This window comes from Salmo trutta, chromosome 16 (assembly GCF_901001165.1).
Source record: "Salmo trutta chromosome 16, fSalTru1.1, whole genome shotgun sequence".
Lineage (NCBI taxonomy): Eukaryota > Metazoa > Chordata > Actinopteri > Salmoniformes > Salmonidae > Salmo > Salmo trutta.
In genome coordinates, this window is record NC_042972.1 from 11,619,686 (window position 1) to 11,636,937 (window position 17,252).

Sequence of the window (17,252 nt, forward strand, 5' to 3'; positions counted from 1 at the left end):
AATGGCAAAGATCACAAAAGTGTCTTGAGTCTTTTATTGAAATATCTAGTAACAGTTTAGGCGGTTTGTCCGTTCCCAATGCAATGACACAGACAGGTTTTACAACGTTAAGTTACTGTAGGGGCACAAACAGACATGCCTTTAAAAGGCAACTAGGAACATGGCGTATACATGGTGACTATGCTGAGTGTCTGAATACATCCTTAAAACTATGGGTTTTCATAGTCCGTTGCCCATAGGTCGAGCAGATGGGTATTCTACCACAGTACGGTTAACACTAAGAGGATCATATTCGTTTTGAACAATACAGTTTGGTGATCATCACAGTAATAACTGAAGCCCATTCCGGTGAGCTGCATGAACACAAACGGCAGCAATCTGATGCAGGTTGAGCTGTGTAATTAGAAAACCATTCATCAGGCCGTGGGCCTTTCACAAGTTGTCTTGAATAGTCAAGCCATACATCCAAATCCAAGTGGTCACTCGGAAGTTTTAGTGCTGGTATTATCTGAAGAAGGTAAAAGGAAGGGGTAGGGGTGTATTTTACAAAAGGACAGGGGGTATAGATTTGCATTGGTGATTTGGCTTTGTCTTTTACAGGTCTTGCTATGTCACATCCACTGACAGAAATACATTGGTATTAGGATGGGGGAGGGGAGTAAAGCGGAGACGTGGCTATGTGGCTATGGACTGCATGATCTCATGGCACAGGCATTGACAGAAGCCGTAGAAGACACACAGAACCAGGGTGGAGGGGACCAGGCTGACCAGAATAATTCCCAGGGTGAGCTGCTGGATCATCAGAAGATAGATGCCCAGCGGCAGCGATGAGAAGTAGACTAGACACAGGACGCCGATAAGGAAGCTGGGGAAGGTGCGAGAGGTCCATGCGCCGCACTTCTGCGCGGGCAGGTGGCAGGGCAGCGAGGCCAGGCTGGCGGGCCGGTACAGGCGCACCATATTGAGCATGCTCATGGAGTCTGATGACTGTGACTCGCCCGGCACCTCCATGATGGTGATGACCAGGCAGTCGGAGGAGCTGTGTGACTGCTCACTGGTTGTGACGCAGCCGCCCCCAGAACCACCACAGCCACCCTCTCCACCGCCGCTCCCGCTCAGGCTGCCCGGAGTGAGCAGCACCTCCCCATTCGGGGTGATGGAACCGCCACTCTTCCTGGCGCGGTCCTGGTAGGTGAGGATGGCCAGGATGTTGCTGTCGTCCTGCAGCAGCCAGATGTCATCGTCGGACACGTGCGTCTCGTGGCGGCAGAAGGGGCAGCTGACGATGCTGGGGGACGAGTTCTCCACGATCTTCTTTAGGCATTTGGCGCAGACGCGGTGGAGGCAGCCCAACACCTTGGGCTTGCGGGTGCGTGTGTCATAACGGTTGTAGCAAATCTTACACTCCAGCTCCTCCACGGTGTAGACCAGAGGCTGGAAGCTCTGGTCCGTCTCCAAGGTCAACTTCTCCAACTTCTGGCTCATTGTAAGAGAGAGAGAGAAGGGAGGGATGCCCAGCTAGCCAGAAATGTAGGCACTAATGCAGCAGTGCTATGTTCCAGAGACACCCTGCACTGAGACACCTTGCACTTTCAACAACAGCTGCGGTCTCTCCGGTAAAGTTTTGTCCCAAGATTTGTACGATTTTTGTAAAAGATTTGTATGAAGATACAGTGAATGTTATTAATTGGTATTGTCCACGTTGACGCTCACAAGAAGTGGAATCCAAATGATGATTTAAGACACTGATATGATGGCTCATACTTTTGTACACCTTTTCACAGTAAAAATACATTCACGTACTGTATTACTTTGTAAATATTCACACCTATGTTGCACAGGTAACGATCATGCTCTGATATATGTTCATGGTTGATCCTGAACACCCTGAATAATAGAGTTCGTATTCACAGTTGAGCATGCATGCTGAGTATGGCTTTACTTTCACAACAATGTATGGTGCTAAATTAGCATTTGAGGGCATAGGACTGAGGTTAGACAGCTTTACATCTTCAACAATGCTGTATGACTGGTCGCTACCCAAACGTAGTGCATGCCCAACTCGGATCAGAGATGTTCATCTCCAGATGAGTTTCCAATGACAAAAACATTTGAACAATTTAATGAGAGAACATTCCGGTTTTGAAAGTGCCTGTTATGTGTAAAATGCGTAAACATAAAAAATACACAAGTGTATAGAAGGCGGGAACCATGTTTACATGTGCCAATGCCACTATTGCTTCGATCGGAATATCCAAAATATGGAGGGATGAATTGGATTATATCCGTCAGGAAATCTTGGGGGAGTTGGTGTCAGATGATCCAGCTAGAGAGGGGCAGTGGTATTCCCAGTATAGGTATTCCCAGGACATTGGTACAGCAACATGGTCCCTCCTCTGTGGAAAGAACACAAGGGAATATATGTCAGGGAACATTGGAAATCCAAAAATATATGTAAAACCCGCACACTAGTGGCCTTTTGATTGTCTTGCGGGCTAAGCCACTGCATATACAGTATAACGTTGCTGCATGGGTTTGAATCCAGCCTACTGCTATTTCAGTTTGGGACTGCCCCACTCCTTAAAAAAATACACATTAGTTACGACAGATGACCAACCTTGACCGAATTATATTTTTCATTTTTCATTTCAGAGTGCATGAACGAACAAGGTGTCAGGTTGTTGTCAAAATGTTGGTAATGTCAACACCAGTTTACCAATACTTAATTCGATGAATTTGAGTCTAAGCATTTCTTCAATATCAGCCTATTGTCTTTATCCAAGAATTGTATCCACACACTCTTTCATCACTATCCTACAGCTTCCATCCCAGAGCTACATCCTTCATCACTATCATATAGTCTACACCCCAGAGCTACATCCTTCATCACTATCATATAGTCTACACCCCAGAGCTACATTCTTCATCACTATCATACAGCCTCCACCTCAGAGCTACATCCTTTATCACTATCACACAGCCTCCATCCCAGAGCTACATTCTTCATCACTATCATACAGCCTCCATCCCAGAGCTACATCCTTCATCACTATCATACAGCCTCCATCCCAGAGCTACATCCTTCATCACTATCATACAGCCTCCATTCCAGAGCTACATCCTTCATCACTATCATATAGTCTACACCTCAGAGCTACATCCTTTATCGGAAGACAGCGTTCATCTCATGCTTTATGGTCATCCAATGTCATTCCAGTTGAAACATTTAATGTGCTTATCCTGATTCATCATCCATAATAGGTACTGTGGTGATCCTCAATGTCCCCAGTAATAGATCCTATTTCAGTACATGACACACTAACATCACGCTCAGTTGTGTGCGACTCTTGGCGGTAGTAAGAAAGCCATCTCCATCTGTGCCCATTCAACATAGCCTAGATTTAAGTTTTTATTACTTCTAAACAAAATAACATTTTGGGGTTCTCAAACGCTTGCAATGATATTTTGATTCTTGCTTGAACAGTCGTTAAGATTATATTTGGTTGTGATCTTTGCAAAATAACTATTTTGGAGGCAGCACTTAGCTAGAATGCTAACGCTCATTGATCTAGCAAAAAGCTAACCAAAGAGTCTTTTTACTGGTTGAAAGGTTTTTTAAGTATTATGCAGTTGATTTGCGATGATGACAAACATTATATTAAGCAAGGACATTCATACGAGACTTAAAATCCAGTTATAATCCAAAAGTAATGTGAAACGCACTCATAAACAACATGTAAATAGAGCGTTTTTTTGCTGCCGTTCTATAAGAACTCCCCCTTGTTCTGTCACCAACTTGCGCGCACCGCCCTCATGCGCCAATGTTTGTAAACGCAGAAAGGGGTCTATAGCCCCCTTTAACTTGCCTTTCTCCTCCCTCCCCTCTGTTAATTTACCTCGTCACCGTTCATCACCTCCTTTCTGTCACGGACATCAATTCACCCTCCACACACACACTCTCTCTTTAATACAATCCACAGTACTGAGAAGTTGTGCATCACGAGGGTTGAGTATGCAAAGGGATTGATGGAAGCCCTACGATATGTGGCACTGGAAACCACTATTATGTTATGGGACCCTCCTTACATACAGTTGAAGTCGGAAGTTTACATACACTTAGGTTGGAGTCATTAAAACTCGTTTTTCAACCACTCCACCCACAAATTTCTTGTTAATATACTATTGTTTTGGCAAGTCGGTTAGGGCATCTACTTTGTGCATGACACAAGTAATTTTTCCAACAAATGTTAACAGACAGATTATTTCACTTATAATTCACTGTATCACAATTCCAGTGGGTCAGAAGTTTACATACACTAAGTTGACTGTGCCTTTAAACAGCTTGCAAAATTCCAGAAAATGATGTCATGGCATTAGAAGCTTCTGATAGGCTAATTGACATAATTTGAGTCAACTGGAGGTGTACCTGTGGATGTATTTCAAGGCCTACCTTCAACCTCAGTGCCTTTTTGCTTGACATCATGAGAAAATCAAAATCGAAATTTCCAAAGGCCTGAAGGTACCACGTTCATCTGTACAAACAATAGTACGCAAGTATAAACACCGTGGGACCACGCAGCCGTCATACCGCTCAGGAAGGAGACGCTTTCTGTCTCCTAGAGATGAATGTACTTTGGTGCGAAAAGTGCAAATAAATCCCAGAACAACAGCAAAGGACCTTGTGAAGATGCTGGAGGAAACAGGTACAAAAGTATCTATATCCACAGTAAAACAAGTCCTATACTGACATAACCTGAAAGGCCGCTCAACAAGGAAGAAACCACTGCTCCAAAACTGCCATAAAAAAGCCAGACTACGGTTTGCAACTACACATGGGGAAAAATATTGTAGTTTTTGGAGAAATGTCCTCTGGTTTGATGAGAAAAAAATAGAACTGTTTGGCCATAATGACCATCGTTATGTTTGGAGGAAAAGGGGGAGGCTTGCAAGCCGAAGAACACCATCCCAACAGTGAAGCACGGGGGTGGCAGCATCATGTTGTGGGGGTGCTTTGCTGCAGGAGGGACTGGTGCATTTCACAAAATAGATGGCATCATGAGACAGGACAATTATGTGGATATATTCAAGCAACATCTCAAGACATCAGTCAGGAAGTTAAAGCTTGGTCGCAAATGGGTCTTCCAAATGGACAATGACCCCAAGCATACTTCCAAAGTTGTGGCAAAATGGCTTAAGGACAACAAAGTCAAGGTGTTGGAATGGCCATCACAAAGCCCTGACCTCAATCCTATAGAAAATGTGTGGGCAGAACTGAAAAAGCATGTGCGAGCAAGGAGGCCTACAAACCTGACTCAGTTACACCAGCTCTGTCAGGAGGAATGGGACAAAATTCACCCAAGTTATTGTGGGAAGCTTGTGGAAGGCTACCCGAAACGTTTGACCCAAGTTAAGCAATTTAAAGGCAATGCTACCAAATACTAATTGAGTGTATGTAAACTTCTGACCCACTGGGAATGTGATGAAAGAAATAAAAGCTGAAATAAATCATTCTCTCTACTATTATTCTGACATTTCACATTCTTAAAATAAAGTGGTGATCCTAACTGACCTAAAACAGAGAATTTTTACTAGGATTAAATGTCAGGAATTGTGAAAAACTGAGTTTAAATGTATTTGGCTAAGGTGTATGTAAACTTCCCACTTCAACTGTATCTTATTTTTTTATCAGGCATTAAAATGCATGAAATAATTTCCCTTCCATCGAAATAATCGGCCAACAAGTTGTAGCACATATGTATGGTCTCGCTCTCCTCTCGCTCGCTCTCTCTCTCCCTTGCTCTCTCTCTCTGTGTTTACTGAGACGATGAGTCACACACCAGAATGTCAGTGGGAGAGAGTAGTTGAGAGTGAAGGAGCAGCACAGCACACTACAAGTGCACAGATCTGATTTCCCTCACTGCTTGTTCTGGCATTATGTAACACTTCCTTCCTTCCTTCTTTCTTTCCTTCCTTCCTTCCTTCCTTCCTTCATCTTTCCTCCTCCCTTTTTTCTCCTGCTCACAGGTTGTTAGAATCTGAACTGTGCCTATAAATATCCCACCTGTAGTGCTGGAGGGATACACAAGGTGTTTTATATAATGCCTCCTTTTTTCCCCTTCTAAGACAGCGGGGCGATAGGAAGGTTGGAGGGGAGCCCTCTCTTTATGCTGATGGAATAGAGAGACTGAAAAAGAGGAGAGCGAAGAGACAGATATAGCTTACAGATAATGACGATGACATTGGGTGGCAGGTTGTCTCTAAGGGATCTGGGGATGGGAAGAAGAACACAAGGTTGCATAAACAATAGGAAATGTTTCTTTGAATAGATGTTTATGCTAGGGACAAGGAATAGATGTTTATGCTAGGGACAAGGAATAGATGTTTATTTGAATAGATGTTTATGCCAAGGACAAGGAATAGATGTTTATGCTAGGGACAAGGAATAGATGTTTATTTGAATAGATGTTTATGCCAAGGACAAGGAATAGATGTTTATGCTAGGGACAAGGAATAGATGTTTATGCTAGGGACAAGGAATAGATGTTTATGCTAGGGACAAGGAATAGATGTTTATTTGAATAGATGTTTATGCCAAGGACAAGGAATATATGTTTATGTCAAGGACAAGGAATAGATGTTTATGCTAGGGACAAGGAATAGATGTTTACACTAGGGACAAGGAATAGATGTTTATGCTAGGGACAAGGAATAGATGTTTATGCTAGGGACAAGGAACAGATGTTTATTTGAATAGATGTTTATGCTAGGGACAAGGAATAGATGTTTATGCTAGGGACAAGGAATAGATGTTTATTTGAATAGATGCTTATGCCAAGGACAAGGAATAGATGTTTATGCTAGGGACAAGGAATAGATGTTTATTTGAATAGATGTTTATGCCAAGGACAAGGAATATATGTTTATGCTAGGGACAAGGAATAGATGTTTATTTGAATAGATGTTTATGCCAAGGACAAGGAATAGATGTTTATGCTAGGGACAAGGAATAGATGTTTATTTGAATAGATGTTTATGCCAAGGACAAGGAATAGATGTTTATGCTAGGGACAAGGAATAGATGTTTATGCTAGGGACAAGGAATAGATGTTTATGCTAGGGACAAGGAATAGATGTTTATTTGAATAGATGTTTATGCCAAGGACAAGGAATAGATGTTTATGCTAGGGACAAGGAATAGATGTTTACACTAGGGACAAGGAATAGATGTTTATGCTAGGGACAAGGAATAGATGTTTATGCTAGGGACAAGGAACAGATGTTTATTTGAATAGATGTTTATGCTAGGGACAAGGAATAGATGTTTATGCTAGGGACAAGGAATAGATGTTTATTTGAATAGATGCTTATGCCAAGGACAAGGAATAGATGTTTATGCTAGGGACAAGGAATAGATGTTTATTTGAATAGATGTTTATGCCAAGGACAAGGAATATATGTTTATGCTAGGGACAAGGAATAGATGTTTATTTGAATAGATGTTTATGCCAAGGACAAGGAATAGATGTTTATGCTAGGGACAAGGAATAGATGTTTATTTGAATAGATGTTTATGCCAAGGACAAGGAATAGATGTTTATGCTAGGGACAAGGAATAGATGTTAATGCTAGGGACAAGGAATAGATGTTTATGCTAGGGACAAGGAATAGATGTTTATTTGAATAGATGTTTATGCCAAGGACAAGGAATATATGTTTATGTCAAGGACAAGGAATAGATGTTTATGCTAGGGACAAGGAATAGATGTTTACACTAGGGACAAGGAATAGATGTTTATGCTAGGGACAAGGAATAGATGTTTATGCTAGGGACAAGGAACAGATGTTTATTTGAATAGATGTTTATGCTAGGGACAAGGAATAGATGTTTATGCTAGGGACAAGGAATAGATGTTTATTTGAATAGATGCTTATGCCAAGGACAAGGAATAGATGTTTATGCTAGGGACAAGGAATAGATGTTTATTTGAATAGATGTTTATGCCAAGGACAAGGAATATATGTTTATGCTAGGGACAAGGAATAGATGTTTATTTGAATAGATGTTTATGCCAAGGACAAGGAATAGATGTTTATGTTAGGGACAAGGAATAGATGTTTATTTGAATAGATGTTTATGCTAAGGACAAGGAATAGATGTTTATGCTAGGGACAAGGAATAGATGGTTATGCTAGGGACAAGGAATAGATGTTTATGCTAGGGACAAGGAATAGATGTTTATTTGAATAGATGTTTATGCCAAGGACAAGGAATAGATGTTTATGTCAAGGACAAGGAATAGATGTTTATGCTAGGGACAAGGAATAGATGTTTACACTAGGGACAAGGAATAGATGTTTATGCTAGGGACAAGGAACAGATGTTTATTTGAATAGATGTTTATGCTAGGGACAAGGAATAGATGTTTATGCTAGGGACAAGGAATAGATGTTTATTTGAATAGATGTTTATGCCAAGGACAAGGAATAGATGTTTATGCTAGGGACAAGGAATAGATGTTTATGCTAGGGACAAGGAATAGATGTTTATGCTAGGGACAAGGAATAGATGTTTATTTGAATAGATGTTTATGCCAAGGACAAGGAATAGATGTTTATGCTAGGGACAAGGAATAGATGTTTATGCTAGGGACAAGGAATAGATGTTTATGCTAGGGACAAGGAATAGATGTTTATTTGAATAGATGTTTATGCTAGGGACAATGAATATATGTTTATTTGAATAGATGTTTATGCTAAGGACAAGGAATAGATGTTTATTTGAATAGATGTTTATGCTAAGGACAAGGAATATATGTTTATGCTAAGGACAAGGAATAGATGTTTATGCTAAGGACAAGGAATAGATGTTTATTTAAATAGATGTTTATGCTAAGGACAAGGAATAGATGTTTATGCTAAGGACAAGGAATAGATGTTTATGCTAAGGACAAGGAATAGATGTTTATGCTAAGGACAAGGAATAGATGTTTATGCTAGGGACAAGGAATAGATGTTTATTTGAATAGATGTTTATGCTAAGGACAAGGAATAGATGTTTATGCTAAGGACAAGGAATAGATGTTTATGCTAGGGACAAGGAATAGATGTTTACACTAGGGACAAGGAATAGATGTTTATGCTAGGGACAAGGAACAGATGTTTATTTGAATAGATGTTTATGCTAGGGACAAGGAATAGATGTTTATGCTAGGGACAAGGAATAGATGTTTATTTGAATAGATGTTTATGCCAAGGACAAGGAATAGATGTTTATGCTAGGGACAAGGAATAGATGTTTATGCTAGGGACAAGGAATAGATGTTTATGCTAGGGACAAGGAATAGATGTTTATTTGAATAGATGTTTATGCCAAGGACAAGGAATAGATGTTTATGCTAGGGACAAGGAATAGATGTTTATGCTAGGGACAAGGAATAGATGTTTATGCTAGGGACAAGGAATAGATGTTTATTTGAATAGATGTTTATGCTAGGGACAATGAATATATGTTTATTTGAATAGATGTTTATGCTAAGGACAAGGAATAGATGTTTATTTGAATAGATGTTTATGCTAAGGACAAGGAATATATGTTTATGCTAAGGACAAGGAATAGATGTTTATGCTAAGGACAAGGAATAGATGTTTATTTGAATAGATGTTTATGCTAAGGACAAGGAATAGATGTTTATGCTAAGGACAAGGAATAGATGTTTATGCTAAGGACAAGGAATAGATGTTTATGCTAAGGACAAGGAATAGATGTTTATGCTAGGGACAAGGAATAGATGTTTATTTGAATAGATGTTTATGCTAAGGACAAGGAATAGATGTTTATGCTAAGGACAAGGAATAGATGTTTATGCTAGGGACAAGGAATAGATGTTTATGCTAGGGACAAGGAATAGATGTTTATTTGAATAGATGTTTATGCTAAGGACAAGGAATAGATGTTTATGCTAAGGACAAGGAATAGATGTTTATGCTAGGGACAAGGAGGCACTAGAAGCAGCACTGTTGTCCTCTTGGTCTGCAATAAAAAAAAAATGCAATTACCGGCTACATATCCTGAAGGGACACTGTAAAACGCCCGGACATATTTTATCACTTTGATGAAGCTGTATTTTATCACTCTGAAGAAGCTGTATTTTATCACTCTGATGAAGCTGTATTTTATCACTTTGATGAAGCTGTATTTTATCACTCTGAAGAAGCCATATTTTATCACTTTGATGAAGCTGTATTTTATCACTGATGAAGCTGTATTTTATCACTTTGATGAAGCTGTATTTTATCACTTTGATGAAGCCGTATTTTATCACTTTGATGAAGCCATATTTTATCACTCCAATGAAGCGAGTGTGTGTCTTTGGTTAGTTAATGAGCACAAAATGAAGTTGCCCTCATTTCAAAAAAGCTTGTGTGCATGAGCTAAATATAGCTTGGTCCCTATGAAGCTAATATTTGGAAATAACTTGGGGGAACTAGGGTAACAAAAATGCATTTAGGACTAAGATTATAGGTATATGCACTAAGACTAAGCTATATGTTTTTTGTTTTTTTTTAAACCAAGCGACAAACGGCAACGCTGTAGGAACTGTGCCTCTCATGTTACCACACAGAGACTGATACTGCTGTTTGAGGAACACAGAGAAAATAGACTACTGGTGTTGTATGCATGAGCATTCATATCCTCAGGATTCCCATTGACCTGAGCCCAGTAGAAAATGGAGCTCTTCTCATGGCTTTTAACAACTTCCATTTGGTGTCAGTTTGATCATTTGCAAAGGCATTAACACGCTTGCAGACACCTCTGGTTACAGACGTCACCTCAACGTCTATTCCACGTCATTTCACTGAACAACGTTGATTCAACCAGTGTGTGCCCAGTGGGAATACATAGTGTGTTTCCTTGTCTAATTAGCTGACAATACATCCAGGATAGGTTCTAGACAGGTGGAGGAGGCATCACTGCTCACCAGAGGTAGAATTATGAGGAAGACAATAGCTAACTGTGTCATTTCATTGCTCTCAATAACAAAACATAAAATGTCCTACTCCCATTTTTTATGAACTAAAATACAAAATCCCAGAAATGTTCCATACGCGCAAAAATATTATTTCTCTCAAATGTTATCCTTTGTCAAGATAATCCATTCACCTGACAGGTGTGGCATATAAAGAAGCTGATTAAACAGCATGATCATTACACAGGTGCACCTTGTGCTGGGGACAATAAAAGACCACTCTAAAATGTGCCACAGATGTCTAAAGTTGAGGAAGTGTGCGATTGGCATGCTGACTGCAGGAATGTCCACCAGAGCTGTTGCCAGATAATGTAATGTTAATTTCTCTACCATAAGCTGTCTCTAACATCCTTTTAGAGAATTTGGCAGTATGTCCAACCGGCTTCATAGTTTAAGGCCTAATTTATTTATATAAATTGACTGATTTCCTTATATGAACTGAAACTCAGCAAAATCTTTGAAATTGTTGTGTTTATATTTTGGTTCAGTATATATCGCCTAACATTTCCTTAAAAGGGACATCTGCAGTTGCTACATAAATGTTTGGACTTAAATAAATTAAAGATATATACCCATTGATTCTTGAAGAATATAACTTATAAATGCCTCATGAGCTTAGTTCAACTGGCACACCCCATCATAACCCAAAACATAAGCTTGTTTTACTCCAATGTTTGTAAACATTGTAAATGTAAACAAACACTGTAGCCTCATAACATGGTTAAAAAGATAATTGTGATATCATGAATTGTCAGTCCTTCCATCCATAGCTCAGTCTATTAATTTGAGAGTGGTTACATTTCTCCAGGCCCATCCCTCAAATGACAGTTTGTTATTGTTTCAACTGCGGACTGGCCTTTTAATTGAATGTCAACTTGACAAGCAGTATTGCTTTTATTGCTAGTCTATTCTTGCCTTTTATAGTGGACAAAGAAACTGCAAATAATTATCTAGAACATTTCACACTTGTATGCCTACATATGAGCTCCCATGAGGCGCAGCGGTCTAAGGCACTGCATCTCAGTGCTAGAGGCATCACTACAGACACCCTGGTTCGATTCCAGGCTGTATCACAACCGGACGTGATTTGGAGCCCCATAGGGCAGTGCACAATTGGCCCAGCGTCATCCGGTTTAGGCAGTCATTGTAAATAAGAATTTGTTCTGAACTGACTTGCCTAGTTAAATAAAGGTGAAATAAATAAAAAAATAATATATATATATATATATATATATATATGTGTTATCATTGTATTGTATATTACAATATCCGAATGTGGCAAGTAGTTATATATTTTTCCAACATATTATGACATGAGATATATTGCACACAAATATATTAGCAATATCTTACACTGTATATTTTAGAAAATAAATTGAATGCTTGAAATTATTAAAATATATATATATATATATATATATATATATTCAATATATTTTATTTACAAAAGGGATTATGTAGCTTTGGGCATTGTTTCCTAGGAAATCTACATGGCATCAAGCCTTGCCTGCGGTGGCTGGTGTGGCCTGCTGGGTAAGAGGTAAGATACCTGTTAAGAAGCCAGCATGATGTCAGATCAACAGGCAAACATCTGTGGCCCCTTTTCTATGGCAGGCACAAACACTGACACACATCACTGTGCCAATACCAAGGTTCCCTAGACGCTACATCCACAAAGAAATGCTATCATTTCTATAGTGAATTATTGCTTTTTTATACAATATATTTTCATTCAGAAACAAAATTGTACTGATTTTTTTTTTTTTTCAAACAGGTAAAATTCTGATATTGTTTATGTTTACACATCCCTTATTTTCCCACTAGGCTATGCCTGGCTGTTCCACAATGTAGAAACGTAACTGAATGAAATATAAAATAATATAATAGAAATGTTATTGTCCATTTGGTTATAATGGCCATTCGTCTTTTGCCTATTTCCCAATTGCCTGGCTACCCAAAGTCTTTGCTCCGGCCAAATGATACACCACACCCACGGACGTTAGTTTCTTCTCCGCAGTGAGTCTGGACGTGTGTACCTCCCCGACAATTTCTAGAACGCAAACACATTCTAACTGTTCTGATTGGTCCCAGAAACAGATGGGTCGGGCCAGAGCCAGAACACAAGTGGGTAAAGCTGTGTTTAGAAAATGTGTCATTGGCTTTGACATTCTGATTGATTAGAGACGATCAAATGGCTGATCACTTTGTTTTGAACAACACGTCTCATTTTGACGTCACCTATAACGACGACAGTCTCAGACTGAAGTATGTAGCGAGCATAGAGCAGGGGAAGAATTCAGTTTGAGTCGTCAGGCAAATTTCCCAACACTTCCAGACAAACACACAGGGTCAGTTGTGGTACAGCGCCCCTGAATGGAGAGCAATTTTAGGGTTAAGTGCCTTGCTCAAGGCACTTAACCATTACTGGGGCTATCGCTGTTACAAGAAAGCACCAATCGCATTACAGGCCTTAAATCTTAAATCAACTATAAAACAAAGAAGGATAGTGTAAACAAACACAAACAAACAATCAGTTTTGACGTTATATTTGCTGCAGGGAACAATCCACATACCTGACAAGATGATATGAAGAACCAAAAGAAACTGCTGTACACTGAATAATTCACTTTGAACCTGAGATATATTCATTTTGGTACTGTATAATACGATGAAGCTAATTCACTTTGAATGTAAAAATATAGCTTAGCCCAACTACTTCGTTCCTACTTTGGAAACTATACTGAAATATAAGCACACTTGGCAGTGAACAGTGAAAAAGAATCCATACTTTATGAGACAGACACTATTGTGTCTTCTTCTTTCTGGTTTTAGACACAGCAAAAAGTCAACTCTGTTCTGATTTGATGTGATCAGACAGGTTGATAGGAAATGCAACTGGGAATAAATAGTGGTGGTCAACCATTGGTTTCCACTCATTGCATTCCCGGTCTGACTGACTGAAGTCACCAATTATTTTTAAAAGCTGTACAACTAGGTTTCTTTTCTTGTCTTACAGTGTTAAGAGTGGCAGCATTGCCCAATCTATATGTTCAGCAAATGCACAGTTGCTGGGTTGCTTTTAAAGTATAAGACATGCAGTAAAACAACATTGTTTTAGATGCATGTTGTTGCCAGGCATTTTGAGTCCTGTACTGACAGACCCGTATACATTTTGGAACATTAATCAAATCCCCTTTTTAAATAGTTATAGTATAAAAAGAGTATATATAATAAAACATCAATAATTCAGTGAATTCTTCTTCTCTGACTTTCATTTCATTTTTTTTCTTCTTTAATTTTTGGGGTAAAAATGGCCAAGTCAAATAATGACACTTTTATTTTTTAGATTATACTAGTTCTTGGGGATTCATTTTTCAACCCTGTCTTAAGTAATTTTTTAAATTATAAATACCTGTTGACGTTTCTCAAAGTCAAGACATTGAGCTGTTTATATTTACCATGTTAACACTATTTTGGCACTAATGAAATGACTACTTTGTGAATGAAAACACATATGTCCAATTGAAGGCTTGTGAGGATTTAAAACAATAGCTTATTCTAATAAAGTGGGGTTCTCTCTGTCAAACACCCATGCCGTTTTGACCAGCAGCAAGCCTCTGAAACTCCTGTTGCAATTTTTTTTTTATCACTACGGGTGATATCAAAAACGCCTTTTAAAATGGACTCCAAATTTAGTTTTGGCAATTAAACTGACCAATATTATTCTAGCCTACAACCTATTGTGATAGGCTAGATATTTATTTCAGCAAAAACATGTTTACAGCAGTTGTTGTTTCTGTTAGCCTGTTGTTCTGCATTAATGTATGCATTATCATTCCCAACAAGAACAACAAATGCCAGCCCTGTTGCTTTGGAATAGTATTTAGAACCACCTCATTTGAATTCAACATCCCGAAGATGTAATACATTATGTAACCTATTTTCCTGTATACTAGCTTATAGACTAATAATATTGTACGAATATATATATATATTTTATATGTATCTGCCAAACCCATATAGGTGTGAGCCGTGTGACAATTGTGTAATGCATAGCCTCATTGCGATTGAATATAGCCCAGTCGCAACAAGCCTAATTTAGATTCAGACTAATCCAGCAATCACATTTCGCCGCAGTTAGGTGCACTCACCCTGGATCCGCAAGTGTAGGACAACCTGGCACACCGTGTGAAAATGTCTTCCCGTCAAGGTCCAAGGTACCCGAGGCTTATCGCCATCACGTTTCTCCCTCCCTTGTTATCTAGTGTCGCGCGTTGTCGGTGAGTCACTGTCGATATTGAGGTCCCATCTGCCCGTGTCCGACTGCTACATCCCCCTCAATGCGGTAGCGCGAGCTCAGTAGCATCGGGACCTGCACGGATTTCTCTTCAGTGGTTGCTGTGGCAACAACACCAAGCTCCAGCTGCATGCGACTGAAGCTGCGCGAGCCTCAGCGGTCAAGCTTTGCTGTGGCCTGTGGATGGCTGGAGACAGCAGAACCTGTGGCAGAACTGTGTGGAACCATTTCATTTCAATGCCAATCACTGGAAGGTTGTATAAATGGAATTATTCATTTTCAATAAATTCTACATAACCATTCCATGTTAAACAAATTACAAGTAAACACACACATACACACACACACACACACACAAAATCAAACAAAAGCATGGGACATGGGCTAAGAAACTGAAAGAATAGCCTACAGACGGGAGTAATAATACAAATTGTGTGTCTTTGTCGCAAGCCTTTGCTGCAGACCGAGCCGTTTCCAAGGAAACTACCACTTTACCGCTCAATGGAAAGGCGAGCCCCGAACAAAACACGCCTTTTTTTGTGGCAAATTAGAATTTACACAGTAGGTTAGGAGAATAAATGTAGCATGTTAGGATAATATGGTTAAGATTAGGAAAATGGTTAGCGTTAACGAAAATCAGAGGTGGGACACGTCACTATTATTCGAGTCACAAGCAAGTCTCAAATCACAAGTTCGAAGTCAGTCATAAGTAGATCCGCTCGAGTTTAGAGTAAAGTCCTGTAGACCTATGCTCTCAATTGTTGCCCCATTTGTTCATATTCTTGATCACCAAACAATTTTTGGAGATGCATTTTTATTTATAGCAATACTCTCTCCCTACAATTTATTTGCGGTTTGGTAGTTTTCAAACCTTTTGACCCACAAGCCCCAAAAAGGAGTGGTTCAAAGCTTGCAACCGCCGCACATGCACATGCACTCGCACTCGCGCACAATGGCTGCGTAAATGTAGCCTGTAATTACAGCCATAAACGGTGATGCATTTTCAAAACGCAAGATACAGACATAAACGGAGTTTTACACCTTGCATTTTGAGCTGAAAGTCATTCATGATAGCAGTCAATGTCGTCTCGGGATATGTCACATTGTCACTTCTCTGGAATCCAGAGCAAGCAGGATCATAAGGCCAACCTGTATGCAGCGGGTGATGCAGAATCGGATGGAAAGCATCAGTGGCGATTTTAGCATGTAAATCTTGGTGGGGCAAACTCCCCAAAAATATTTTAGATGCATGCCAGCAAAGTCACTACAGAACACTAAACAATACATTAATTGCACTATAACGGTGACAAACGGTGCCCACAAACTGTTAGGGCCTACATAAAGCTGTCCCAACAACAGAGCTTTCTTTTCAGCACCATGGAGTGAATCCTTACCACCGCTACACCTGACTATCAGCAGAGCCTTGTCTGGCAGCGAAACAGTTAATTCAGCCTCATTTACTGACTTAAAAAAAACAGCTGATATGGCTGACTTGCTTAAACAACTGTGGTTTCTACTGACAATTGAGCTATACAAACTATGCCATAAGGGAACGATGAGCGGATAAGAGGCAATCCGTAATTTCGATTAAGACAATGAGTGAGTTAAGGCGGACGTAACTATTTGTTCAGCACTTTTGAAATGTACAGCGACAGAATTCAGAACATGGACCATTCCTACAGTATTCACCCTGTACACCAAGTCAGAACCATAGGATAAATAAAGGGGGCATTTAAGCAGACAAAGCTCTTATGACATTCGATGATGACATTTCTCTAAAACAGGCTATAGGCTACATGTGCTCCACCAAGTCAGAACAGTAGGCTAAGTTATGAGGGGGAAAGGGACCAAATGATTATGGTGAGGCACATGGGCTACTAAGAGCTTAATACACTACATACACTTAGTATTACCGACTTGGAATTCTG

General features: G+C 39.7%; 1 protein-coding gene across 1 annotated transcript; it reads right to left on the reverse strand.

The window, feature by feature from the left end:
• Nucleotides 1–19: 19 nt before the first annotated feature.
• LOC115150096 (E3 ubiquitin-protein ligase RNF182) lies at nucleotides 20–15,769 on the reverse strand. The gene is made up of 2 exons (XM_029693019.1): nucleotides 15,179–15,769; nucleotides 20–2,396 (listed from the first exon to the last, which is right to left on the reverse strand). The coding sequence occupies exon 2, from the start codon at nucleotides 1,483–1,485 to the stop codon at nucleotides 676–678; it is 810 nt and encodes a 269-aa protein (XP_029548879.1). The 5' UTR covers nucleotides 1,486–2,396; nucleotides 15,179–15,769; the 3' UTR covers nucleotides 20–675.
• Between the last annotated feature and the right edge of the window lie 1,483 nt (nucleotides 15,770–17,252).